Source organism: Nicrophorus vespilloides, unplaced genomic scaffold, assembly GCF_001412225.1.
Source record: "Nicrophorus vespilloides isolate i.1.1-1 unplaced genomic scaffold, Nicve_v1.0, whole genome shotgun sequence".
In the NCBI taxonomy this organism is placed as follows: Eukaryota; Metazoa; Arthropoda; class Insecta; order Coleoptera; family Silphidae; genus Nicrophorus; species Nicrophorus vespilloides.
In genome coordinates, this window is record NW_017099791.1 from 367,307 (window position 1) to 394,957 (window position 27,651).

At 29.4% G+C, this 27,651-nt stretch overlaps 3 protein-coding genes across 3 annotated transcripts in view; all 3 read right to left on the reverse strand.

Moving 5' to 3' along the window:
• LOC108565626 (transmembrane protein 47) overlaps positions 1-10,411 on the reverse strand; it is a 111,579-nt gene extending 101,168 nt beyond the window's left edge. The window contains exon 1 of the mRNA XM_017925181.1: positions 10,243-10,411. The gene's annotated coding sequence lies outside the window, so the exon portion shown is untranslated. The remainder of the gene's footprint in view (positions 1-10,242) is intronic.
• Positions 10,412-11,100: 689 nt separating this feature from the next.
• Positions 11,101-14,446, reverse strand: LOC108565619 (coatomer subunit gamma). The gene is made up of 6 exons (XM_017925169.1): positions 14,153-14,446; positions 13,941-14,068; positions 13,495-13,889; positions 13,313-13,442; positions 11,707-13,258; positions 11,101-11,654 (listed from the first exon to the last, which is right to left on the reverse strand). Exons 1-6 carry the CDS (start codon positions 14,190-14,192, stop codon positions 11,263-11,265), a joined length of 2,637 nt encoding a protein of 878 aa, XP_017780658.1. The 5' UTR covers positions 14,193-14,446; the 3' UTR covers positions 11,101-11,262.
• A 1,692-nt stretch (positions 14,447-16,138) lies between these two features.
• On the reverse strand, positions 16,139-27,225 carry LOC108565613 (facilitated trehalose transporter Tret1). The gene is made up of 7 exons (XM_017925156.1): positions 27,173-27,225; positions 27,013-27,106; positions 25,564-25,699; positions 21,767-21,975; positions 21,579-21,708; positions 21,380-21,519; positions 16,139-16,965 (listed from the first exon to the last, which is right to left on the reverse strand). Exons 1-7 carry the CDS (start codon positions 27,193-27,195, stop codon positions 16,198-16,200), a joined length of 1,500 nt encoding a protein of 499 aa, XP_017780645.1. The 5' UTR covers positions 27,196-27,225; the 3' UTR covers positions 16,139-16,197.
• Between the last annotated feature and the right edge of the window lie 426 nt (positions 27,226-27,651).

The following is a 27,651-nucleotide window of genomic DNA, read 5'->3' on the forward strand; positions in this document are numbered from 1 at the left end:
CTAATACGTAAACTATTTCAGTCATTAAAATAATAATAAAATTCAACTGATGCAAAGGGCTATGAGATATTATTAACCACAAATTTCATTTTTAATGTGAATTATACATGAACTGATAAAAAAATATCGTTGATAGTTAAGAAATTAACACTATATAAAATAAATGTATTTAAAAAAAATAATATATGAAACTGAAAACACCGGAATGCTTCGATTTCGTATGCAAATTCTCTAGCAATTTAATAAATGGCTTCGACACGATCTGCCGTTTACGTCTTAATAATGGAAGAAAGAAAACGGCCATTTATTTGCATGAATCACGAAAGCACACACACCGTGGATCGATCAATTTCGTCGAGGCACCAGACAAAAAAATATATAAAAAAAAATAAACGGAGGCGGAATGTTATTGGAAACAAATAATAAGTAGAAAGAGATTTTTTTTCTTCTGAAATATATATATATATGTTCAGCTTTGAGAAAGGTAGGTGGATCTTTGCGTAGGACCATTAAGTAAATTATATTTAATGATGATGAATCGTCCGTTTCGCATACCGAAAAAAAAAACTTTCACTTCATTCATTGCCAATGAACGACAAAGTGGATTTTAAACTTCGACCTTCGACGACACCGATTCATTTTTATAAAAGCGAAAATAACGAGAACTTTTGGTAATGATTTTATTAGACTGCAAGGAAATTAATGATTCGTTTCGTAATGCATGCAAATTATACAGTAAATTATTAACGTAGACTTTCATTAATTTTTATTTTATGTACATGAAAAGGCAGAAACAAAAATAAAACTGCAGTGTAATAACCAACGTTATTATGTTATAATATTAAAGGTAAACATATTTTATTACCGATTGATTCTCTCAGTATACTTAGATTTAAAGAATGAAACAACTTACAAATTTGAAAAATATGTATAAAAATCTCTTTTTTCAATTAAATAGAGCATTTATTGAACGAAAATAGATAATAATTAGCATTCAATTTATATTTTGTTTAAACTGTTGAAAAATTAATGTTTTTTAAAACGGAAAAAAAATTGAGATAATTTAAACAATTTGTACATTTTGTCAGACTTACATTAATGGTTCAGATTTTTAAAATAATTAATTAAATTAATATTTTTTATAGAGTGTACACATTAGACTAGCAATAATTAAAAATTCTCTAAACAGTTTAGATATTTCAATTAATTAGTTCATGAAAACTCAAAATTTCTGTTTAATGTTGAAATAATTTAAAATATTCGCATTTTTTTCACATTTTCTGATAGTTCAGATTTTTAAATCAATACATTATCAATTTTACTAATTAAAATTCTCCAATGTATTGAGTATAAAAACAATTCAAAAAATTTGCAAAGTTATTCGTATTTTCCGATAGTTTTTAGAGAGTTTAAATATTTGAACGTAATTAAAGATTCTCCAAATTTCTCTTTGACGTACGATTTAAAAGATTCGCATTTTTTCAGATTTTTCAAATAATTTTGATTTGCAGCGATTTAAAAATTCGCTTTTTTTTTATTTTTTTTTTAAATAATTTAGACTTTTCAAGTAATTAGATAAATTGATATTTTATTTAACCTATTTAGGTAAGGGTTACAAAGGAACTTGCAACAATATAAATATTCTTCAAGTTTGTATTTCATGTTAAGTACAATATAAAAGATTCACATATTTTCCAGATTTTTCGATAATTTCGATTTTTCAATTAATTGGCTAAATTTATAAGTTATCGAACCTATTTATATAATGGATACATTGTGATTTGCAACAATTTAAAAATTCGTAAAAAAAAAATAAATACAAATTAAAAAAATCAGATTTTCCGATAGTTTTCAGATACTATAGATTTACAATTAATTAGTTAAATTGATAATTTATTTAACATATTTCAATAATCAATACATTATGACTTGCAACAGATTTAAAATTTCTCTATAATGTTGAGTCAATCAAAAATTAAATTGATGAATTTTTCAACGTTTGTGATACGTTGAATAAATCATCATAGATACATTAGGACTTGCAACAATTTAACAATTCTCCAATTTTCGCTTTAATAATGAGATAATTATAAAAGAGACGCATTTTTTTTCAGATTTTCCTAAACAGTTTAAATTATTCAAATTGATAATTTCTGTACTTAATTGGGACTATTAATAAAATCTGATTTTTTTAATTGTCTTGCAAAAATACAAGAAAATATCAATTTTTCTCATCAATGTTAAGACAATTTTATAAAATTGCAAAATTTATGAGATTTTACTAATTTAAGAATGAATTAAAAAAAACTTAACTTTTAATTCAATTAAATTATTTAAATTAATCAACTTAAAAAAAAATATCCGAGCTTCAGTTTATTCATCAAAATGAAAATAAACACAAACACTGAACGTTTTTGTTTACTTTGTTGGAGACTGCTTCTATTTATTTCTTTGCAGGGTCACAGACATCGTCGGCTTATCGAAGCATTCCGAGCTGATAAACCCGGTGCAACGTTTTTGAACCAATATTTACGGAAACGTCTATGATCATTAAATAAACTTCGGTGTTCATGAAAAAAAAAACATAACATAACGCACGAGAATTCTAGTAACAAGAACGAAAACACAGTCGATTTCCGCAATAAGCAAATCGATGCCTCCGCCGTGCACAATGACCTGAAAAACTTTCTTCCAAACTTTTATTTTGTTCTTTTCTCTTCCCCCAACTTGATGATAGTTTATTAAAGAACATCTAAAAGCTTTCGAGAGAAACTTTTGGCGAGAATTACCAATGCCAGCAAACTGTGCTAAAACAATATATATATATATTTAGGTAAGTGTATGTGAACGAGAGTAGAGAGATACAACAGAATTGCTGTGAATTGTATTTATTGACAGATTTAATTGGACGTTGAAAATATATACATAAACCCTTTGATGAAAGCAGCATTAATGAAACTAAACAACAACAAAAAAGATAAAGAATTTATTTCAATTTACCGTAGTTTTGTTTTTAAATTTATTTTCAGCTATTGCGCTTTTTGATCTGGTCGCAGCCAATGTTCACGTTTTCCAATTCCAATACAATAGCCCACAGTCGAATCCACACTCACACTATATGATTGTTACGTGAACCAAATATTTAAAAATCCGTTCATGCAATCCTGTTTCCATCGCCAGAGTAAATTTTAATTATTTTTGATGATACAATATGAATCTGCACGTTTAGTAACAGATAATAAATCCCATATCCTGAAATGTATATAGGTTTTTCATAAACCCAGTGAAACCTCGTTTGTTCGAACGTAAATGTCAAAAATCTGTTCGAAAACCGAAACCGTTTTACAAATTCTGATTGTCATTTTGACCGAAATTCTGTACCTTCTTTGGTTTGATTTTCTGTCCGTTAACTGTATTGAATAACTGTATTAAACAAATCGTTAGATTCTTAAGAAAAGATAGCTTAGATCGTTTATTCTGAATGGTATAGTTTATAACTGCGTTTCTTAATCTATGTGTCTAAAAATGACAGCAGTCACTTTGCGTCAAAGCGTAAAAAAAATATGTTATAAACAATTGGGCCGAGAAATGACAGCTGTCACCTAACGTCAAAAATAAGTATTTTACAAACGATTGGGTCTCAGTACAACTAATATAAAAATACTGAGGAAGGATGAGAAATACTAGTTTAGAAGATTCATTACTTTAGTTAGATAAATTGATTGAAATATTGTAACAGTTTATTTTAACCTGTAATCAAAATAATAAATCCCATATTCTCCCATACATACATTTATATAGGTTTTTCATAAATCAAGTGATACCTAATTTGTTGGAACATAAATGTCAAAAATCTCTTCGTAAACCGAAACCGTTTAACAAATTCAGTACCTGATTTTCAGTTTGACAGTTGGGAAACGGAAATTCATTACGTTCTTTAGTTTGATTTTCTGTTCTTGAACTGAATTGAATGTGAAATAAGGCGTTAGAGAAAAGATCTTATCAATATCTTCTACTATTTTTTGAGGAAGGATAGCCTAGATTGTTTAATTTTAAATGGTTTAGTGTAGAACTGCGTTTCTTAATCGCAAAATGACAGCTGTCACTTTGTTTCAAAGCGTCAAAAAAATGTATGTTATAAATGACAGCTGTCACCTAACGTCAATAAAAGTATCTTATAAACGATTGGGTCTCAGTACAACTAATATAAAAATACTGAAGAAGGATGAGAAATACTGGTTTAAAAGATTTGCAATTTTTATTTAATTAGATAAATTTATTGAAATGTAACAGCATAGTTTATTTTAACCTGTAATCAAAAATAATTATAAATTTTTATTGACAAACATTGCTTTAAATTTCTTTAAAAACCCTTTTTATCATTAATTAAAGTTTTATATCAAAATATGAAAAATGTTTTCGTAATTTCTGGAGTATGTTTTATAATAATTGGATTTTTTTGTCATTTATAGCATTATCAAATTTGACAGCTGAAGCATAAGAACAGGCTAATTTGAAAATTAATCTTTTTTTCTTTAGTTTGCACATTCAATGGACTAATTAAAATATGTTGTTATTAAGTAATTAAATAAAACATGAAAATTGTATTATCAACTTTGACAACTTAAAATAGACAAACCAAACACAAAACAAATTAATCAGTATATTCATTAGAAATCCCTATTTTTGTCTTCAATTTCCAAAATCATTGGTCTAATTGGTATACGTTATCAAATAATCAGATAAAACGAGCATACAATCGCCATATTCATAAAACATATAAAAAAAGTTACGCAGTTTGAAAAAAAAAATCAAAAAACTTGTTAACCCAGCTTTCATGTACAGCAAGATTAGAGAAATTCATGGAAATTGAGAAATAACATTGATATCTATTGAAAATATTGTTGACAGTAAATATTTAAATTGAGGTATTTTTCTATGCAAATATTGTGAACGTAAAATTATTGATAATTTTCTTAACATTATATATGAATCACAACCTCTGATAGTGCGCCGATCCATTGAAACCGGACTAATCGAGGAACTAAATACTTACAAAAAATAAACCGCTCAAAAAGAAGAAAACGTTGTTGGACATAAATGTCGAAAATCTGTTCGAAAACCGAAACCGTTTTACAAATTCAGTACCTGATTGTCAGGTATGTTCGTATGTTCTTTAGTTTGATTTTCTGTTCTTGAACTGAATTAAATGAGAATGAGGCGTTAGAGAAAAGATCTTAACAGCATGTTCTACTTTGAGAAAGGATAGCTCAGACTCTTTAATTTTAAATGGTCTAGTGCAGAACTGCGTTTCTTAATCCCAAAATGACAGCTGTCACTTTGTGTTAAAGCGTCAAAAAAATGTATGTTGTAAACAATTGAGTTGCCAAATGACAGCTGTCACCTAACGTCAAAAAAAGTATCTTATAAACGATTGTACCGCTCAAAAAGAATAAAACGATCTCAATTAAAATTTAGTTTCTTTTGAAATTTGTGAAATTGGACTGATTGAAGCCGCAGTATGCGAGGTATTGCTATACATTAAGAATTTAATTGGAATTACACAAATTAATGAATAAAATTAATATTTTCATCAATGCTTAGGAGTTATTAATTTATCAATATTATGGAATAAAATCAACTACAAATTTACACAAAACTCGATACAAATTACATTCAGAATGTTCATGCCTCTAAATCTATTTATAACATCAACAATGGCAGATCAATACGGCAATAGTGTAGCAAATTATTGGAGGAATTGTGTAGTTTCCGGTCGCTGGAGCGAAAAGCCATTTCCACGTGATACCACCTCTTTCCGTGCCCGATTTTCAAAAGCACTCTGACGCTGAAAGTGACCATTTAACCATAAATATATGAAATCTATACCTCCTCGCGGCGGCCCTAAATCCCAACATACAAACGAGCTTTGTGCCGAAAGAATAAAATGCGAACCGCACGAGCACAATGCTCATTCTTACATCACAATTGCAGCCGCATTCGACCTCAATGCTTGATTGAAGGTTCAAAGGGCGCAGGAAAAAAAAATAATAATAAAAGGTTTAAGATGAGAAGATGAAAAAGAGAGAAAAAAAAAAAATATGATGTGGCGGATTTGTACGCAGGTGGGAATATAATGGGGAAAATCGCAAATAATATTTCCCTCACACGAGTTTCCATTATCGAATTCAACTTGTACTTGAATTCCCTCGGCGCAATCAAGACTTCCATTAAAAGTCGTTTAGACATTTATACCGTATAATTTTCCGTTAAACAAGGAATAGATTACATAGAAATTAGTCAAAACCCAACTTGGTAATAATGATAATTTGATATTTCTGAAAACCTATCCTCACCTGAAAACGTTATTATTATAGTTATCGATACGAAGGCCATCAAATAATAATAAAAAATTATATACATAATACATGAAATAGTTTTTGTTATGGCCTATTTATATATCCATCGACTTATTGGGATTCCATTATATTATCTAATAAATCACATTACATAACGATGTTTCCATATAAGATTAGTCAACTTTTGCGTGAGAGTAAAAAAAAATTTATTTATATCTGGGCGATAAGGCCTACACGGATCTATATCAAAATTCCGACAGTATCTTTTATTAATTGATAATGTCGGGATTATGGTTGAGGGAATTTCGAATATCGGGATTTTAATTGTCTGGATTTGGATTGGTTATTTTTTCTTTTGTGTGTCTGTAATGAACATTATTAAATATGTAGCTAATTTGTTACATTTTAACTCTTTGAGAGGCGGTGGTACATGTAATACACCACCTTTTGAACATTTTGAGGAAATTTGTTGGGTCTAGAAATTTATGAATTTCTGTCCCCTCAAAGAGTTAACACACGAAGTGTATGTAAAAACGTGTAATAAAGAAAGAGAAATTATAAATTCCATTGAAAGAAGTCTTGAATAGCGAGACAGTCGCTTTAATCGAGGGTTAAATATGTTGAAGGGTGTCGCGAGGGTGCGTTAGTCCAATGTAAACAACTTTTAATAATTGACTTCTGTGTCGCTTACTACCCCTATCGCATTAAAAACATCCACTTAAAAGCCACCCTTTTCCTCCACGTTTCCCATATATATAACAAACTAATGATTCCGCGTCCAGCACGCCCTCAGCTCGCCTGTTTTTTCTTGCTCGCTTGTTAGATGTTTTGTTGCCTTTAACTACCATTAAGTTATTAATCCGGGACAAAACAAGATAAAGAGGTTCTTATACGAAATAGCCTGAAACAAACTACCTACTAAATTGTAAATATTAATTTAATTAATAATGCCTTATTTATTTGTAAATTATCCCGTCCCGAAAAAACTAATGAAAAAAAACGATCAAATATGTCTTAAAAATAATGTTGTGTACTATTTTCTTTTTAATTTGCTGAATGAAAATTTAGTTTTGGAAATTTTCAAACCGTACTGTAGTGAATCCGGACTGACCGAAACCGTACTATGTTCAATTTTTTTTTGTTATTTAGTTACCCTAAATAGCAACAAGTGATTTGATTGTTAATTATTTCTTGTATTACAACTAAAGAAGTACAAACTAAGGTAGTCTAACTTATATACTAAAAATAAATTTCCAACAAATTATCTATCCCGGACTGTTTGAAACCGATCCAATCGAGGAACTAAGGTAAAAGAAAACGATTAAATATTAAAAAAAAATATATTGCTCAATTAAACTTTAGTTTCTGATTAAAAAAATTTTAAACCTTATTTTTGTATGTGTTCTTAGCTCAAAAAGAAAAGGATCATAGCTTTCATTGAAATGCATTTTTTTAAATTTCACTCTTTATTATTTATATGATCAGTAACTTAGCAACAGATTATTTGATTATAAACGATAGGATTTCAAGCACTAAAACTAAAGAAGTGCAAACTAAGATATTCAACTTTGATTTCTCTATAAACTTGAAAAAGATCAAGATTTTTTTAATGTGTTCTTCATTCAATAAGAATTATTATTTTTATTTATTTGATTGAAACATATTTCTTTAAAATTCACTCTTTATAATTTAAATACTCTGTATCATAGCAACACATTTGGTTATAAATAATAGAATTTCAAGTATTAAAACTAAATAAGAACAATTTAAGATATTCATTTTTTGTCTTCTTTATAAACTTTACTTTTCTACAAACTTAAAACAAGAAGTTTTTTTTGATGTATTATTCAATCAAGAAGATTTCTTTAAATCTCAATCTTTATTATAAGAATATTATTTAACATATAAACATTTTTTGTCATTGCAACTAATAGGATTGATTGTACTAAAACTAAAGATGTACAAACTAAGATAGAAACTTTTATGTACAAACTTGAGAAATATCAAGATATTTTGGTTTATGTTCTTCAATCAATAAAAAGGATAAAATTCACTTCTATGAATGAAATACATTTTCTTTAAATTTCACTCTTTATTATTTCAATATTTTGAAACATATAAACAATTTATTCCATTGCAAATTGTACTAAAACAAACAAATACATACTAAAGTATAAATTCTATTTTTTTTTTCTATAAAATTGAAAAATATCAAGATTCTTTTAATGTGTCATCAATAATACGCATTAGTTTAATTGTTTTAAATCTACTTCTTTATTATTTCAATACTCTCTAATATATTAACAAATTGATTAGAAATGATAGGATTTCTTGCTCTGAAACTAAAAAATTAAATATTAAGGTACACTATATTCTCTTAAAATCTTACCAAATCTTTATTCAAAACAAATTATTGAGATATTTCATAGAATGTCAACTTTTCTAAAGGTTACTGCATCATATCATAAAATCTAATATCAGCATTGACATTTCCTAAAGAACCTCAATTTATTAAAATCATTTATTAGACTTTAATCTAATTAAAACCAAGAAATGCCTACTTCCAAGATTTTAGGGTAACGACTTATAACAAGATTATCTTGGAAGGACCATATTGCCAACATCTGGAAATAAAAAACTATATTGGCTAATATGATAAAAACAGTACAGAAGATATATTATTAAATTTTCTATGGGTTTATTCAACTCTGTGGTTAAGCAAATAGTTAACATAAGATTACTTCTTGATAATACAAGTTATCGCCGATTTCTTTGTAAAAAAAAAGCGTGAATCACATATGAATGTGATAATTGTTAATCTATTGAACAAAGAAATCAAAGGTTAAAATGAATTAAACACTTAGGAATTCAAATATTATTTATTGAGACATTATAATATGCATTTTATCTAATAATAATTTGTTTTCGATTTATTGTTCTTCCTGAATTATTAAGTAATTAAACTAAAATCACAGTAATTATTAAAAGTAACTCATAATATTATGAAATGGTTTTTTAAACAACAGATTGTTAACTTAAGCTTTACGCTCTTGTAATATATAGCGAGATAAATTTTAATTAACATATTAATACATAAAATGTTGCTATCAAACAAAGTATGTTGTTGATATGTAAAACTGATTTTGTTTTTATGTAATCTACTGAATAATACATGAACTATGCCTACAGTTGACATATTTATAGCCGCTTTATAATGTTTTAAAAGTCTCAGTGAAACGATTCTAATTGGAAAGTATTTAGAGGTCAGCGTATTCGATTTATATACGTGATTATTATGTTACTTCATGAAGTTTATAAACTCATTACATTAGAAACAACGCACCGAAATCAGTTTCCATCTGGATTTCCAATTGGAATTGTTGATAGTTGTAATTATTTACTTGCCGACCAGCGAAACTTCTTGGCTCGCAACTCTCGCACAAGATACACACCAAACTCGTCAAGACACAGCAACAACAACAACGTCCAACTTCAATCCAATCAACAGAAGAAGAAAAAAAAAGAACTTTATCAAAGTGTGTTAGGAAAGTGCAGAGCAAACAAAAGCAACTCCTCAGGCGTTACTCACGCCGCTGAAATCACAAGTGTCACCGCGATTGCAATTAGCGAGATGACTCAGATGCAGAGAAAATACCCAATTTCCCTGCTCTTAACCTACTTTCCGTTCTTCATTTCTCGCGTAACGCGCGATTCGGGGTCGCACAATGCAAATCCGCAATTTCCTCAGGATGTGTGCATCGTAGACTCTTTCTTCATTCTCCAATTAGTTACCTTTTCATAATGAAAACAACAGCTCCGTCTCTATCTAATCTAGGTTATTCACAATCTAATCTGAATGATAACTGCTCTTATGTGGGCTTACCTATGGCAGGTTGTCCTCTTGAAATCCTTCAAACACTTCGTTTCGCAACTTTGACGTATTTATATGCGCTCTGCTTTAAACTTGAACTGTTAACACTCTGCTCCCTGATGTTACCATGTTTATTACTAACATCAACTAACATGGCGCGATACCTATTGGAAATAGGTTCTTCAGCGGCATCCATCGGGGACCTTCTGAAGTAACACAAGACCACCTGTTGTCTTAATTCACAATCATTTCACATAAAATTAATCATCTCATTCATATTTATTGTTTAATCGTTTTTCTTAACTTTCTAAAGATATTCTCATTTTATTATATAGTTAAGCTATAGTATTTTAATATTGTTTAAACGTCATTATTAAGTCGCAAGTTTTACTTTTCAAGTCAACTTTATGTTTAAATCTTAAAATTCCTAAATTTCTAGACAATACGTCAACATCGTATGATATGGTCTATCAAAATTCATTCCTTAATATACCAACCAAATTAAAGGGTAAATCCTCTTTCCTAGGCATTTTCTAGAAAATTATAATACTTCCCCACTAGGTGGTAAAATTCGTGTCCTATCGTTCTTCAAACAACCAATCAGTACTAATTATTAGTAATTAATTATTTAAATTATTGTTATTACATAGAAATTAGGTAATGAATGGAATCTTCATCATTAACAGAAGAGTATTTTCTAAAAATATTTATTTTTAAAAGAAATACTATCACGTTCCTCAACTGTAGTCGGCTAAATTATTAATTCAATACATATTGGTAAAAATAGTATATTCACAAAAATAATTTAAAACAAACAAAATCTTAAGATTATGAAATTATATTGCTACTATTTAATAACCAAGCAATATTAATACAAGCAATGAAAATAAGGGCAATTCTATTGAAAGTTGATGAGCAAAACAAATAATTTGTGATTTTAAAATCTTAACTTATATATTTTTTTTTAATAAAATCCGAATTATAATTAGTACATACATATATCTTTCAATTCATACAAATAATACATTTCAATTAACCTACGGAAGCAGTGACAAGTTCCGCAACATCAGGATGCGTCGATCTGACTGTGAGTTGCATGGTCACTCCATCGGCCAAAGCCAATTTGGCACGTACCAGGATATCAGCACCGCCGCGGAAAATTCCAGCGAGCAGCAAGGTATGAGTAGTCTTTCCTTCAGGGATTTTATCGGACCTTTCAGCCGGCTGAAGTCCCAAGAACTGAATGATGTTCTTCACAGCTTCCTCCAGAGTACTCATCGATGCAAGAGAGTAGGTTTCTTCCATCTCAACGCAGTTCTCGCTGAGCTCCTCCCAAGACGCCTGCCAATTGACTTTGCTCACGCGTTGAATTTGATCGCCCAAATTGATTTCAAGATCTTCAAGAATATACTCATCGTCGTAACCTATTAAAGATCAAAATTAGATGTGATTTAAATATGATTTATAGTTACAAACCTTCATCGGTGTCTGGTAAACCGGTGTCCGGATCGCAATCTTTGACGATGAACTTGAGGACAGCTCCGAAAGTAGCGACGCTAGCGAAGAAATTCTCCGGATACTGTAGCACAATGTAAGTGGTTCCGGTCTCGTTGTAAGGCAACTTCTCGCACGGAATTTCTTTAAGAATTTTGTATCCTTCGCTAGGTTCCAACTGGACGCGCACGTTTTCCAACAATTGATCGCTAAGAGTATTGAGGCAGTCGAACTGCAGAACAATGCAGCGAGAGAATGTGTGCTTTATACATCTCACGACGTATTCAGTTTCAGATTCGGTCAATTCAACGACTTCGGAACTTCTGAATAGAGAACCGGCTTGCGCGATACCCGGGATCAGGGTCAATTTCTGTGCGTAGTTTTCTTCTCTGGAAACTTTAACCTTCTTCGTAGGTCCGGTAGACATAATCATACCTTCAGATTTCTGTTGGGCCCTTGTAACCTCCTCATTAGTCGGAACGACTGCAATTGGTACGGATTTCAAATCGAACGGTTCATCTGTACATCCATCGCAGTATTCTTTAAGCGAGCGCTCCAAAGATGGAATCGAAACTTGAGGACTCTCAATGATATAGCTATTGTATAACGAAGGATCTAAGTAGCTTAATATGTTACTGTAGTAGGTGGCACGATCGCGCACTTCATCGTCGGAATCCATTTGGCAGCGCGCTAAGAGCACCAAGATGTTCTCCAGCAAATCGGGACAAGTCGCTCCAAACTGTGCCATTGCTGAGATTGCGGCAGCTCTGACAGTCGGATTTTCGAGAATGACACGATTGTAAATGAATCTGATATACTTGGAAGGTTGTTTGGTTCTAGGACCTTCCTTGCCCAACAAATGCAGAATTCTGACCGCCAACGAAGTATGCTCGCAGTCCTCGATGAATTCGCAGAGATGTGCCAAACCGATCTCCTTGGCATCAGGATTATCTTCAATAATAGTTATAATCGTATCAGCGATAGAAGCCTTGTACTCAAGACCGCCTTCATCGCGAAGCATCATCGAAAGGAACGTCATCAGCACGCTGTGTTTCCTTGGGAATTTCAAAGACAATGCTCGGATGGCTTGAACTACCACAACTTTGAATTCGTCGCTGATCTCCGAAACGAAAGTTGCAATCTGCTTCATCAGGCGATCAACAGAAGACTCGGATCCGGTCTTCAACAAAGTGGTAATAGCCAAAGTAGCAATAGACCTGTTCGAATCGGTGATGAGGTTCTCCAAGTCCATGTTGCAAAGTTTTACAGCGGCAAGATGCGAAATAGCAACTTGATTCAATGTACGAACGGCGGCAAATCTAAGAGTAGCCTTCGGGGAATTGCAGAAACTTTGCAAGCAGCTAATCGCATGAGCTAATTCGCTATTTGTGGTGCACTTCAAGTTAACAATCGCATGAGCCGCTTCGTAAATAACGACTTCGGATTTATGACGAAGGCAGCTTTCAATAAAATCGAAGAACGGCAAATCCGATCCATTTTCTTCCTCCTCAAGCAGCTTCGCAGCCATACGGATCTAAAGCAAATAATTTGTTACACATTCAAAAACATACAACAATTAACAACTTACCAACATACAAGCTGCATAAGGAGACCTCAAAGAGGACTTAGTCAATTTGGCAACTAACTTATTAACTGCCAACTTATCAGTTTTCCTGATATGGTACAAAACTCCCAAAGCATGATATTGCACCATAATGCTACAATTAATTGAATTTAATATTTTTACTTAACTAAAATATTAACACATACTTATCACTGTTGATGGCTTCTTGTGCTTCATTCACGTATCTCTTAACTACATCATTAGCCATTTTGGTCATGTGCAGTGAGCTAACAAGGGCAGCACTGCTGACTGCAGAGTTACGATCCACAATAGCTTGTTTCATGTACCTTTCAATTGCCTGCAGCATAGTTGCATCAGTGATACTACACAAAGCCCTGATTGCAGCAGCCCTATATAAATCCTCTTTACCAGTCATATCTTTAGTTAAACTGGATGTGACAATAATAACATCATCAGCAACACCACTCAATTCCTTAATACCCAAATACACCATCCTCCTAAGAATGACATCTTGCGATTGGAACAGTTTGGTCATCGCAAAGAAGGCCTCTGTAGCTTCTGTAGAACTCAATTGTTCTCCCTAAATACATAATTCATTAACAAATCAAATTTGATTAGTTTAGAAATTTACCTGATTCAGCAAGTACAGGATAGAAGTCATGATTCTGATGCATTTCTTGGGGTTGACGGGGGTCTCATTGAAAGTCCTACATTCTTGTAATACTGTTGTTTTCTCGATACCAGTGAACAAGCAACTGCCTAGTTTTGGAAAAATTTGTGGTTAGAGAACTTGTTTTTAATTTTTTTGGAATGCAAGGGTGTTGGCCTTTGCTGATAACTTACCATCCTCCTCTTCCTTCTTGTCCTTTTTAAAGGAACTCATTTTCGGTTATATCTTTGGCCCAGATATATTGAAATCCTTAAAATTCACAATATTTTACGGCGACACGTCACAACTGTTAACAACAACCGATCATCAGCAACTGTCACATTGACAACTCAACGAAATACAAAATATTGTTTCTTCAAGAAACAATCACAAATTCTACTACAAATCGGTTTAATTGTTTATATTTACCTGTTTAAAACTAATTTATAAATTAATTAATGTTGTAACATCGATTTCAGACTATTATTTACGTGGTAAATAGTGGTTAACCTGTTTTTCAATATCAATGTAGCCAATACATAAAACCCAATATTTTTTTTAGTAATTATGAATTAAATAGTAGAGAAATTAGCGTGAAAGTTGCAAGAAATGTTAGAAGTTAATTCATAAAAATGTATTTATAAAGAATAACCATTAATAGTTAATTTCGTTACAAGTAGCGCCATCTACAAGGATTAAAGCAAACTTTAAAGTTCAATATTTCTCACACTTTGTTGTTATAATATTGAAGCAACAAAGTATAAATTTAAATTTACAACAAAAATAAAAATAATTCATTGATTCGAACTGAAGCAGTAATTAATAATTTGAATTAAACACAATGAGTAAGAGAATTGTACATGAGAAAGTGCCATCTTCTGGTATTATGTGGAAAGATAATAAATTCAAATTTATTAATTATGTATTTTATCCGGTGGCAATCACAAGCCCGACAATGAAAATCCCGGCTGCCTCAAAATTCCGACTACCATAATCCCGACAATCAAAATCCCGACTGCATCGAAATTCCGACGTTTGAAATACCGGCTGGCTTAAATCTTGACGTAAGAAATCCCGACTATATCGAAATCCCGACTACTATAATCCCGACTGTATCTAAATCCCGACGTTCGAAATACCGGCTGGCTCAAAATCTCGACGTAAGAAATCCCGACTATAACGAAATCCCGACTATATCGAAATCCCGACAGTGTCTTCTATTATTATAAATGTCTACAATAACATTTTTATGGTAATCGTGATTTCGATATAGTCGGTATTTTGATTGTCGGGATTATAGTAGTCGGGATTTTTACATAGTCGGGATTTCAAGCGTCGGGACTTTAATATAGTCTGGATTTCGAACGTAGGGATTTCGATACAGTCGGAATTTCGAACGTTGGGATTTCAATAGACGATGTTTCGTTTGTCGGGCTTGCGATATAGACCGATTTTATCAATTAAGTACATGCCTTTTTATTTATTATATAATGTACACTGAGATCAATTTATTAGTCATTTTGGATACAGTGTACTATTAATTATGTGTATTTAATCCTACTTATCTAAGTTTTAAGTTGTTCATGAATATTAGGTTGGAGCTAAATACAATACTAACACTACAATACAAGATACAAGTATAAACTATGCTACTATGCTCTGATAAACCCGAAAGGGGTGGAAATAGGGCCAAGAGATTTATATCAATAATAAATTGATATAAGTCTGTTTAAAAAAGTATAAACTACACTTCTATAATGCAATACTTTCATATATTTTTTCAGGACTGGAGGGAATTTAAGATGAAATATAACATGAAATATACATGTTTATTTAATTAATAGTGCTTATATCCATATACAATACTAATACTACAATGCAGGATACAAGTACAAACTGTACTTGAATAATGCAATACTTTCATGAAATTTTTCAGGAATGGAAGGAATTTACGATGAAATATAACTTGATATGGAAATGTTTATTTAAATAATAGTGCTTATATATATATAGTATACTAATACAAGATACAAGTACAAACTGTACTTGAATAATGCAATACTTTTATGAAATTTTTCAGGAATGGAAGGAATTTACGATGAAATATAACTTGAAATAGAAATGTTTATTTAATTAATAGTGCTTATATACATACATGAAATAAATAAATAAATATAGAAATTAAAACTAGATATCTACTGGACTAATCTATAAATATGATCACATAATTAACTTAAATCTAAGCGTTTGGTAATTTAGACGATTTATTATTGTTCACAACCCAGAGGATGTTCTTTTGTCCAAAGTAATCTTCGATTTCCTCCAGCGTTTTGCCTTTAGTTTCCGGCAGCATCAGATATAAAAATATACTAGCAAAGAAAGAAGATAAACTGAAGACCCAGAAAACTCCGTGCACCCCAATCAAATCCCTAATGAGCGGAAAGACTTTGGTAATCACAAAAAGTATAAAATTGAAACTAGTAAAAGTCAATCCACCAATAAAACCGCGTATATTCGCAGGATACAATTCTCCAAGCAAAACCCCAGGAAGAATCATGAAGCCAATAGTGTTTGCAGCAACATAAATCAAAACGCAGAAAGCTGCAAAGTAACCGGACCCAGAGCAGTCGGCTTGAAAATAGAGGAACGTGCCAAGACAAAGTGCGGATATTCCTGTACCTATACCAGAGGCCAAGGCTAGAGTTCGTCTTCCAACAAACGCTAGTAGGATACTCGCAACGATAGTGAAGATGAACCGAACGCAAGCTGTAAGAACGGCAGCCAGGAAATGATCAATCTCGCCTCCACTGATGTTCGAAAGGATATCTACTGCGTAGAAAACGATCAAGTACGTGCCGGAGAAGATCTGCATGATGTTGAAGATGTTGAGGATGATGAAAGGCTTTATGACGCGCGGTTCGAGCATCTGCTTCCACGCCGATTTACTATTGCCCGGATTCTGTTGACTGTCAATGCGTGATACGAGCTGCTGCAGTTCTTGTTTCGCCTAAAAGTATAATTAACATAATACAATAATCGGAATTAAGCGCGGAATCAGAAGAGCACATTTGAAGAGAAAAAACTTGAATACTTTACAACTTAATTAAATGAAATCTCAAGAGCGTTGGTGTTGTATATTTATTATATTGATTTTATTTATATTAAATATATACGAATTTATATAGATATATTTAATGATATGTATAAGCAGGATTTCATGAACGTTGAGGAAGTGTTTGCGCCTTTCTCGCGTAATGCACGTGTGGAAAGCCCAACTATATTATTATATATATAAATATATATATTTATTCATTTATATATTTATAATAAATGTACGTGTAATTCCGGAGATCTTACAAAATATATAGCATTCTGGCACAGGCTGCTATGAATTGCGAGAGGTGTGTTTTGCAGTTAGTTGTATAAATATCAAATGTATATATATATATTTGTCGATGTTTCTCCGTATATGCATGTATATAATATATATAAATTTCAAACATATATGGACTAGGAAAGCAGAAACGCTCGGACGTATTTTATATATACGTATTATAATATAAATCAATACAAACTCGCACGCTACGTCTCACATGCATGTTATACTCATCGCACATGTTAGATAAGACACACTCATACTAAATATATATGTCATGGTTCATTTCGTAAGCTTCCGGTTTATAATTCGTCGCATTAATTTTCAAAGCACTAATTCAACATTTAATAACAATCATGGCATGTCAACAAAAAAACAGCTGATATAACAATGAAAATACTATTAACCAATCAATTAAGTGCATTGCTTTGTTTTTACTAAAACAGTGTATGCAGATTACATGCTTATGCAATGACTGTTAAATTTGATAAGAATTTGCAAGTGATAAGGTATTTGCGACGCTGATAAATTGAACAAACAAATAATGTTTGTATATATTTAAATCAGAAAGAATTCTGGAAATGTTATTACATGTTTTTGAAGTAAATAAGTCAAAGGCAAAGGGAAACGTTTTGTACGACTTCGGTGCTTATGTGATTGTATTTGCAATTGAATCAGACAGACGAAAGCAATTTTTGTGTAAATCATTTTTACGTTCTTTCATGTCCTAATATCAAATTACGATTGTAATTTCACAGAAAAGAGATGCGATTAATGTTATTTTTTTATTCAGCAATACCTCGCTTTGTGCAGATTGTTTGAAACCGGACTAATCGAGGAACTAAATTAAACATATTATAAAGGAAGCATTTATGTATAAAAATAATATTGTGTACTATTTTTTTTATTTTTCTCTATTAAAATTTAGTTTGTTTTCAATTTAATTGAATGTTGAATTGAATTCGAACTTTTAATACAAATATTCAATTATAAAAATCTTATTTCATGCAACATTTCAAATTCAGTAATCGCAAATGTTAACACATGGTATATATGAAATTTTTAGACTTGCACAAAAAAATTGTAGAAAATTTAAAATTTTAATTTGGAGCTTTTACTAAGACATCTTTTATATGTTCTTCCAACCTTCTCATATCACAAGCATAATAGTTTTTCGATACGTCGGGTTAACAACAAATAAATTAAATTTTAATTCTAAACATTTTTACGTTTTTTCATGTCAAAGATATAAGTTATAAATTTTATTTTTTCAATATTTTAATAAAAATATTACTAAACTTTACTAAATTAGAAAATATCTTTAGTATGTATTTCAGTCAATTCAAGTATTCAATGAGAAAAATCATTATTGCTGCTGGTAGTTATTAAATTTGGTGTAAATCTAAATGCCAAAAATTTTCGGAATATTTATTTTTTTACACAAATATCTACAATTTCGTCAATATCACAAGCATAAAAGTTCTTTGGTGATGATAGTAAGAGAAAGTGAAAAAAAATATAAAATAGTATAAAAAAATGTTATAACTTTCATTGAATTTTATTTCATTTCATTATTTTGTCAAAGATAAAGCGAAACCTTTTTGATATACTTTGGTGTCTCGTGTTTACCATTGAACAAAAAAAAACGTTTGTATAAAATAATTTTACGTTCTTTCATATCCAAATATCAAATTTCAGTTGTAATTTTACAAAAACAGAGAAGCAATGAATATTGAATTTCATCTAAATTTTTAATACAAGATTAATCATGAATTTCACATTAATTTAGAACGTAAAATGGTAATAAAAATGCGATTTTTTATGTAATTCTGAAATGTTGTAACTTTCATCAAATTTTATTTCAGTTTATTATTATTTTTTATTGAGAGACTTACATCAAAGTCAAAGCAAAACCTTTTGAAATACGTTGGTGCTTCGTGTTTTCCATTTAACAAAAAAAATATACGTTTTTTTCACGTCTAAATATCACATTTCAATTGTAATTCAAACAAAAATAGAGAAGCAAAGAATACTGAATTTCTTCTTCATTAACAGAAATCATTTTTTCACTTCAATTTATGAATAGTAAACTTACATCAAATGGTATTAAAAAAAGTTATCTTTGTGTAATTCTGATATGATATAACTTTCATCAAATTTTATTTAATTCTTGAAATACTTCGGTACTTTATGTTTCCCATTGAACAAAAAAAAAGTTGTATAAATCATTTTTACGTTCTTTCACATCCAAAAATAAAATTTCAAATGTAATTTCATAGAAAGAAGCAAAGAATATTACATTTCTACTATATTTTTAAAGTAATATTAAATGTCATGATATTATAACTTTAATTTATGACTATTAACAGTGTAAAGTAAGTATACTAAAATGGTGATTAAGAGCAATTGCCAGGCGTGTTAAGTAATGAATATATATATATTTTCATTATTTTATAAACAAATATAGAATTTGGAGATATAAGAAATTCTCTGTAAAATGGTATTAAAAAAGTGATCCTCATATAATTCTTATATGTTACAACTTTCATCCAATTTTATTTCAATTCTTTTTCGAGAGAGATACGTCAAAGCGAAACCTTTTGAAATACTTCGGTGCTTTGTGTATCCCATTGAATCAAAAAAATAACGTTTGTATAAATCATTTTTACGTTCTTTCACGTCCAGATATAAAATTTCACAAAAAGAAGCACAAAGAATCGTTATTATAACTTCAATTTATGACTATTAAAGGTGTAAGCAAGTATATATGATTGCAAGGTGTATATGATGTTAAGTAATAAATATAAATTAATGTACATTTTTTTACATCCAAATATAGAATTTGGAGAAATAAGAAATATTGGAATTCTTGGAAAATTGGTATTAAAAAAGTGATCTTCATATAATTCTGATATGTTATAACTTTCATCGAATTTTATTTCTATTTCTTTTAGAGAGATACGTCAAAGGTAAAGCGAATTATTTTGAAATACTTCGATACTTTGTGTTTCTCATTGAATAAAAAAAAAATGTATAAATCTTTTTACGTTCCTTCGTATCCAAATATCAAATTTCATATGTAATTTCACAAAAAGGAAGCAATGAATATTACATTTCTTCTATATTTTAACAGTAATATTAAATGTTATATTAAATCGATATTATATTATAACTGTAATTTATGACTATTAAAAGTGCAAAGTAAGTATACTAAAGTGATCATTAAAAGCTATTGCCAGACATGTATGAATATAAATTAATTTATATTCTTTTACATTAAAATATAAAATTTAAAGAAGTAAGAAATATTTGAATTCTTGGTAAATTAGTATTAAAAAAAGTTATCTTTATGTAATTCTGATATGTTAGAACTTTCATCGAATTTTATTTATATTTGTTTAGAGAGATACTTCAAAGCCAAAGTGTTTCTCATTGAACAAAAGAAAAAGTTTGTATAAATCATTTTTACGATCTTTCACGTCCAAATATCAAATTGCAATTGTAATTTCACAAAAAAGGAGCAATGAATATTGCATTTCTAGCATATTTTAACAGTAATATTAAACGTCATGTCATCAATCTTAAGTATAGTAAAATGGTGATTAAAAGCAATTGTTAGACGTGTAATTTGAAGTAATAATAAATATTGGATTTCTGATATATTTCGATACAAATAGTACACTTGTACACAGTGTACACTTCATTGCAAATACTCAATCTTTATTACACTTTTATGAACATTGAATTTGTATTGAATGGCGATTAAAATGGTAATTAATGGAAGTGCGTGCAATGTTTGAGGAAATGAATGAGTTCGGTGAATATCGGCAATTCGTATTGGATTTCCGGTGGATTCACGCATGTTTCATTGAAGCCACAATGCACGTGATTTATTTTATAAACATTACTCGACGTAATAAATAAATAAATTTATACAACTATATCAGGAGAGTATGAACGGAAGCAAGTGTACGGACCAAAATCGCACATGCACTGTGTATGAAGCGCGCTGAATTACATAATTAAACTAAATGCTCGCAATTACCTGAATATTGTTTCCGCCTCGCAGCCAAACCAACGCACGTTTCGCATCTTCATCTCGGTTTTTCTTCACCAGCCAGACCGGACTTTCAGGAAGTACAAAGAACAATGTCGCAGCGATGAGCGGAAGTAGAGTGCTGGACCCTGAATTGAATTGAAACAAGGATTTGAATTTAAGTCAAGGATGGTCGTCCTTCACTTACCCGCAACTAATCTCCAGTCAAACCATGATCCCAATGCGTACACCAGAAGGATGCCGAAGGAGTAGCTGGCAAATGGGACGCTCGTGAAGATGCCACGCACGTGCGGCTCGGAAATCTCACCAATTAAGACCTGGAAGAGAAACGATTGTGGATGGTTGTGGAGATTTTCGACGTCGTATATATCTTACTTGTCCTGGGGCTGCAGTCAATCCTGCCGACATTCCTGCTATCAGTCTGCCAAGAAGGATGGCGTTGTGGCTTTGAGCGAAGGCAATTAGGAGCCATCCGACGATCAGAGGAACTGCGGACACTTGCAACGTTAGTTTCCTTCCAACTTTTTCCATTAGCACCGCACTCAGGAGAGATCCTAATGGAGTGGACGCGGAATGTACGCTTGCTGCAAACATCAAAGTTTTCTATATTTATTCAGTTTACTATATAATTGAAACACAATTTATTAAAACTTCATTAATTTACTTACAATTTAATTAATTACAAACACATTAATTTCAATGATTTGCAAAACTGTAATAGAATTGTTGAATATAAGTAAAACGTAGAAATATTACATTAATTTCATTAATTGTTATAGGTAATTAATAAATATGACATCAATCTCATTAATTTACTTAATTGTTATAGGTAATTAATCAAAAAAAATACATAAACGATTTTTCAATAAAAGTTGACGTTAATATGAACTGCAAAAACGTATGAACGCAAAATCTATGCCCCGATATATACGATTCCTGAGAAAAATGTATTAATCGAAATTGTATCTTTTTGAATGTAAAACCTTTAAACCGTGTAAAGACAGTACCGTGTAAATCGAATGATAGGTTATTTCAATTATATTAAAAACAAATAGGAAGAGGGTTCTTTGATAGTAGTAAAACTGGATTTTACTTCATTTATTTGATTCTTAGTAAACAAATGTAATAGTAGAATCACCAGACAAAATAAGGAAAAAATAGAAGAATCTGAACTGAAAAAACTGAACTGATTAAGTTAAAACTTAATTAATTTACAATAAAACAAATAACTGAAACATTTCAATTATAAAAAAATTAAACTGGAAATTAATTTAAATTATGTAATTTATGAAAACAATGAAATAAATTACCAAGATTGAATTATTAAAATTGTAACAATTAGATAGAAATGTACAAATGAACAAATACAGAAAAGTAAATAACTGAAATAGTTGAATTATCAAAAATAAACAAGTTCATTAATTTCCTTGAAAAATATCAATTTTATTATGTAAAAGAAATGAGAGAAAAAATAAAAAAATAAAGAGAATCTGATTGAATTCTGATTTAAATAAGTTAAATTGACTTATGACCTTAAATTAATTGATTTTAAGAATTTCAAAGATGAACATTCGTTAATTTATATATAAAAATAGGTAGATTATAATAAAAAAATGAATAAATAAGAAACAAAAACTACATGAAAATTCATTTTAACTTCATTAATGTACATAAAAATAATCAAAAACTGAATGAAATTTGGAATTGTTTAAATTGTGACTAAAATTGCATAAAAAGTTACAAATTCTTAAATTTACAAAAAAAATAACACAATTTATTAATTTCAATGATTTGCAAAATTGTAATAGGATAGAAATATGACATCAACTTCATTAATTTACTTAATTACTATATGATTAAAAATAACTAATAGAGAAACGATTATTCAATAAAAGTTGTCATTAATATGTAGTGGAAAAACGTACATCTTCATTCATTTACTAGAAAATTAATAATTGTAATATTTCAATTATATTAAAAATATACAGAAAAAAGGTTGCTTCATAGTAATCAAATGTAATAGTTGAATCATGAGAGAAAATAAAAGAGAAAAATCTAATCTGATCTAAATAAGTTAAAACTTCATTCAATTCCCATAAAATAAATAACTGAAACATTTCAATTATATGTAAAATAAAATGAAAAATAGTTTTTCAAGAGATGTGAAACTGAATGAAAACTGATTAGAATTAAATTATATTATATAAAAATATTATTATTAGGTATTATTATTAAAATAATAATGATTAAAATTGTGATATTTAATTAGTTAGAAATGTACAAATAAGAAGTAAAATTGAAAAAAAAAAAATATTTTCAAGTTCATTAATTTACATAAAAATGTGCAAATTTAATTATGTAAAAGAATTGAAAAGAAAATTTAAAAAAATAATTTAAAGAGAATCTGAATGATTCCTGATCTAAATAAGTTGAATTGATGAAATTATGACCTTAAATATATTATATCTAAATTTACAAGAAAATAAATATCTTAAAAATATCCAAAGAAAACAATTTGAAAAAGAGAAAATTAAAAAAAAATAAGTAGATTATAATAAAATATGTAATAAAGAAATAATGGATTTATTGATATGAATGAAACTTGACTTAATAAAATTGCAATAATGAAATAGTCACAATTATGAATTTGATAAAAACGTTACAAATTCTTGAATTTACAAAAAAATAATAATAACTGAAATAATTTAGTTGTAAAGAAGAAAACAATCTGAAAAATAATTGTTCTGGAAAAGTGAAATTATAATGGAAATGTTTAAATTGTAACTGTGATATGTATAAAAACGTACAAATTCTAGAATTTACAATAAAATAAATAAGTAAAACAATTTAGTTGTTAAAAACAACAAACTAAAAAAGGATTATTTGAGAAAAGTGAAATAATGATGGAAATGTGTAAATTGTAACTGTGAATTATAAAAAACGTACAAATTCCTGAATTTACAATAAAATTAATAACTAAAGTAATTTAGTTGCAAAAAAACAACAAACTGAAAAATAATTCTTCGAAAAAAACTGAAGTAATATGGAAATGTTTAAATTGTTAATATGATTCAGGTAAAAACGAAGAAATTCTTAAATTTACAATAAAATAAATAACTGAAATATTTCCATTATGATAAAAACAAACATTTTATCCAAAAAAGTGATAATGAATGAAAACTGATTTCGACTTAAATCATTTACATAAAAGATAACTAAATAAAATAGATTAGGAAATATAATAAAAGAAGAAAAAAACATGATTTATCGAGAGAAGCGAAACTGAATGAAACCTGACCTAAATACGTTGCGATCATAGAATTGTTTAAATTGTGACCATGAATCGGATGGAAACGTACATCGAGCAATGTTAAATTAAACAATCTCGCAACGTGTACTTGACCCAATATTTACAAGATGTTATAAACAAATGAAGCGAATGACCGTAATCGCAACCACCTCGTCTGCGTCTACAACTCAATTACACCAGTTACTGACCAAGACATTCGAGACGGCCTTGAACTTGACGATTCTTCATCTTCATTCATAGACAAATTGCGCGCTCATAATTGTACTATGCAGAAAACAAATGCCGTTTAATTGAACGTCTAATAAAAAAAAACGTAGTTTTACATGAAAACGTCTCAATTTAAATAAAATATCATGGTCATTCCAGTTTTACACAATTTTATATTCACATATTTCCGTTTACATAAAATAACTATTGTCGAATTTCGTTTATCGCTTATTAAATAGTTGCAAAAACATTTGGACATCAACAAATACGCAAGGCCGACGTGATTTTTTACGTATTGGAATACTAAGTTGAATTACATATAAAATACTATTGCATTAAGGTTGTCGTGGACCTTAGACACCAGATAAGTAGATTCTAGTTTAATTGTTTTTCATGAATAAAAAATGATGACAGGGGAATCCTAATTCATAATATGTCTCGAGCGCCCGATGTGGGCCCTATCAATTTTATTGGGGTCGCATAAACATCGTCGGCCCTAGATACTGCGTCTACTGTGCTTAATGGTTAAGGCGACTATGTGATAGATTTTTTTTGTAATTCCTTAAATGAAATTTGTTTTTTTTTGGACACTCACTGTGACACATTGTATTCAATTTGTCCGCGCTAAAAGTACTAATAAGACGTTTTTACTGACCTATCCAAGATCCGATATTATCATCAATCTGTAAAGTGCCGTTCGTCGACTTTAATTGCGGCAATAAAATTGCCGAATAGCCCGTCGGCATTCCGCAGCTCGCAGAACTCAGCATCACCGCTCCAGTCACCAAACACTGAAAAAGTAAAGCAATATAACTTGAGTATAGTTTCTTCTAAGTTTATAACACACTAAGTTTTTCAATCATATTATCGATACATAAGATTTTTTTTAACTTTTTCACCATGATTACATAAGTATCAGTCATTTAAAGAAACTTGAATTTAAGGAAACAAACTTAATACAAATAGACCATATGACTAATTAAGATCTATTACTAAAAGTAATTTGTTAATAAGGAAGAAAACACTGTAAAAATGGTTATACTATGATTTTATCAGAATCTATTACTTATATTTGAGGAAAAAAATACTGAAAGAAAAAGTTATTATTTACTAAGTTTATACAAATCTAAGGTTTTTTTCATCAAATAAATAATTAATAAAAGCATCAAACTAAAAAATATTCTTCTAGAAAAGTGAAACTGATTCTAACTTTATAAATTTAGAGAAAACATGATCTATTGAGAGAAATGGAACTGAATGAAACTTGACCTAAATATATTATTATAATTGATTTATATAAATTGTGACAATGTAATGAATGAAGAAAAACAAACTAAAACACATACTGAATAAAATGAAAGAGAAAATAAACTGAGCTTTTACAACTAAGTTTATAGAAATCTACTGTTAATTGAAAAAAAAATACAGTAAATCAATTCTAATTTGAAATATTGAAGTTTTAAATTCAAAAAATTGTATTTTGTAATTCTAGAAACAAAAAATCATACTATATTTGTCGATGATTCAAAAGAGTAAACAAATACTAAAAGTACATATCAGTTAACTTATGAATAGTTTCTATTAAGTTTATAATTATCTAACACTAAAATGTAGCTAAGTGTATTTAAAAAAAAAGTGAACACAATAAATCAATTACAATTTAAAATGAATATGAAAATATATAATCACAGTTTTATACATACATTGTAAAATGAACACGAGAAATCAATTAAAATTTTAAATCATTAAACAAAAAGACATTTAAAAAAAGTAGATAACGTTGGAAAATTTAAAGTTTATAGTTTTTTTTTCTAATTCACACATAGAAAATTGCAATTAAAGAAAAAAACAATCACAATTTAAATAATAAACTTTTATTTAAAATGTATTGTTTCAAATTAAGAAGCGAATACTTAAAAAAGGACAATTCTCATTTTAAATGAATCAATTTGTCGAGAAGAACGATTTATCTTGAATGAACGAGGAAATACTTTTAGTGTGTTAATAGAAATGGATGAAGGTTTTTAGATATACGTTATTTTATATAGATACAAATGAAAGTATCTGCTTAAAATAAATATTTACTATTGCTGGTAAAACTTACTTGTGCGAAAATACTTTTTGACGAAATGCTCTCTTCGGATGAACTATTGGAGTTGTCCTTAAGCAATTTCTTGTGATATATTTCATCTTCATCACTATTGAAAGAAAGAAATAAGATAATTTTATTGTTTTGAAAATTTCTTGATTTTATTTTTAGTTACTTTTTGCGTTTCTCTGCAGGCATCTTTAGCAGTTTTGTTGCGTTATTGTTAAGGTTTAGGAGAGAACTGGATGAGCCGCTCGATGTGCTGCTAATCTTGTCTCAGGTTTATTACATTTATTTTTTTTGCACGTGATGCAGTAAGTCACCTCCTACTTGTCTCGTTACTCCCAGACACTACAAAAGCCAAATTCGTTTTGCGACCTTTTCATTGATCTTCAACTACAATGTAAATTCTTACGCATTGTTTAGATACAAACTAAATTTTGAAAAACGAATACTTAGAAATATGTAGGCAGTTTACCTTGGCTCGTATATTTTTTTAATTTTGTATTGGTCAACAATTAATATTTCATCTTTGACCCAAATATATATTTGCAAAAAAAAAAGATAAATGTGAGAATTAATATTTCAATTAATTATTCATCACGAACAGATAAATCAAGTAAATCAAGGTTTATTGCCTATTGACTAGACAAA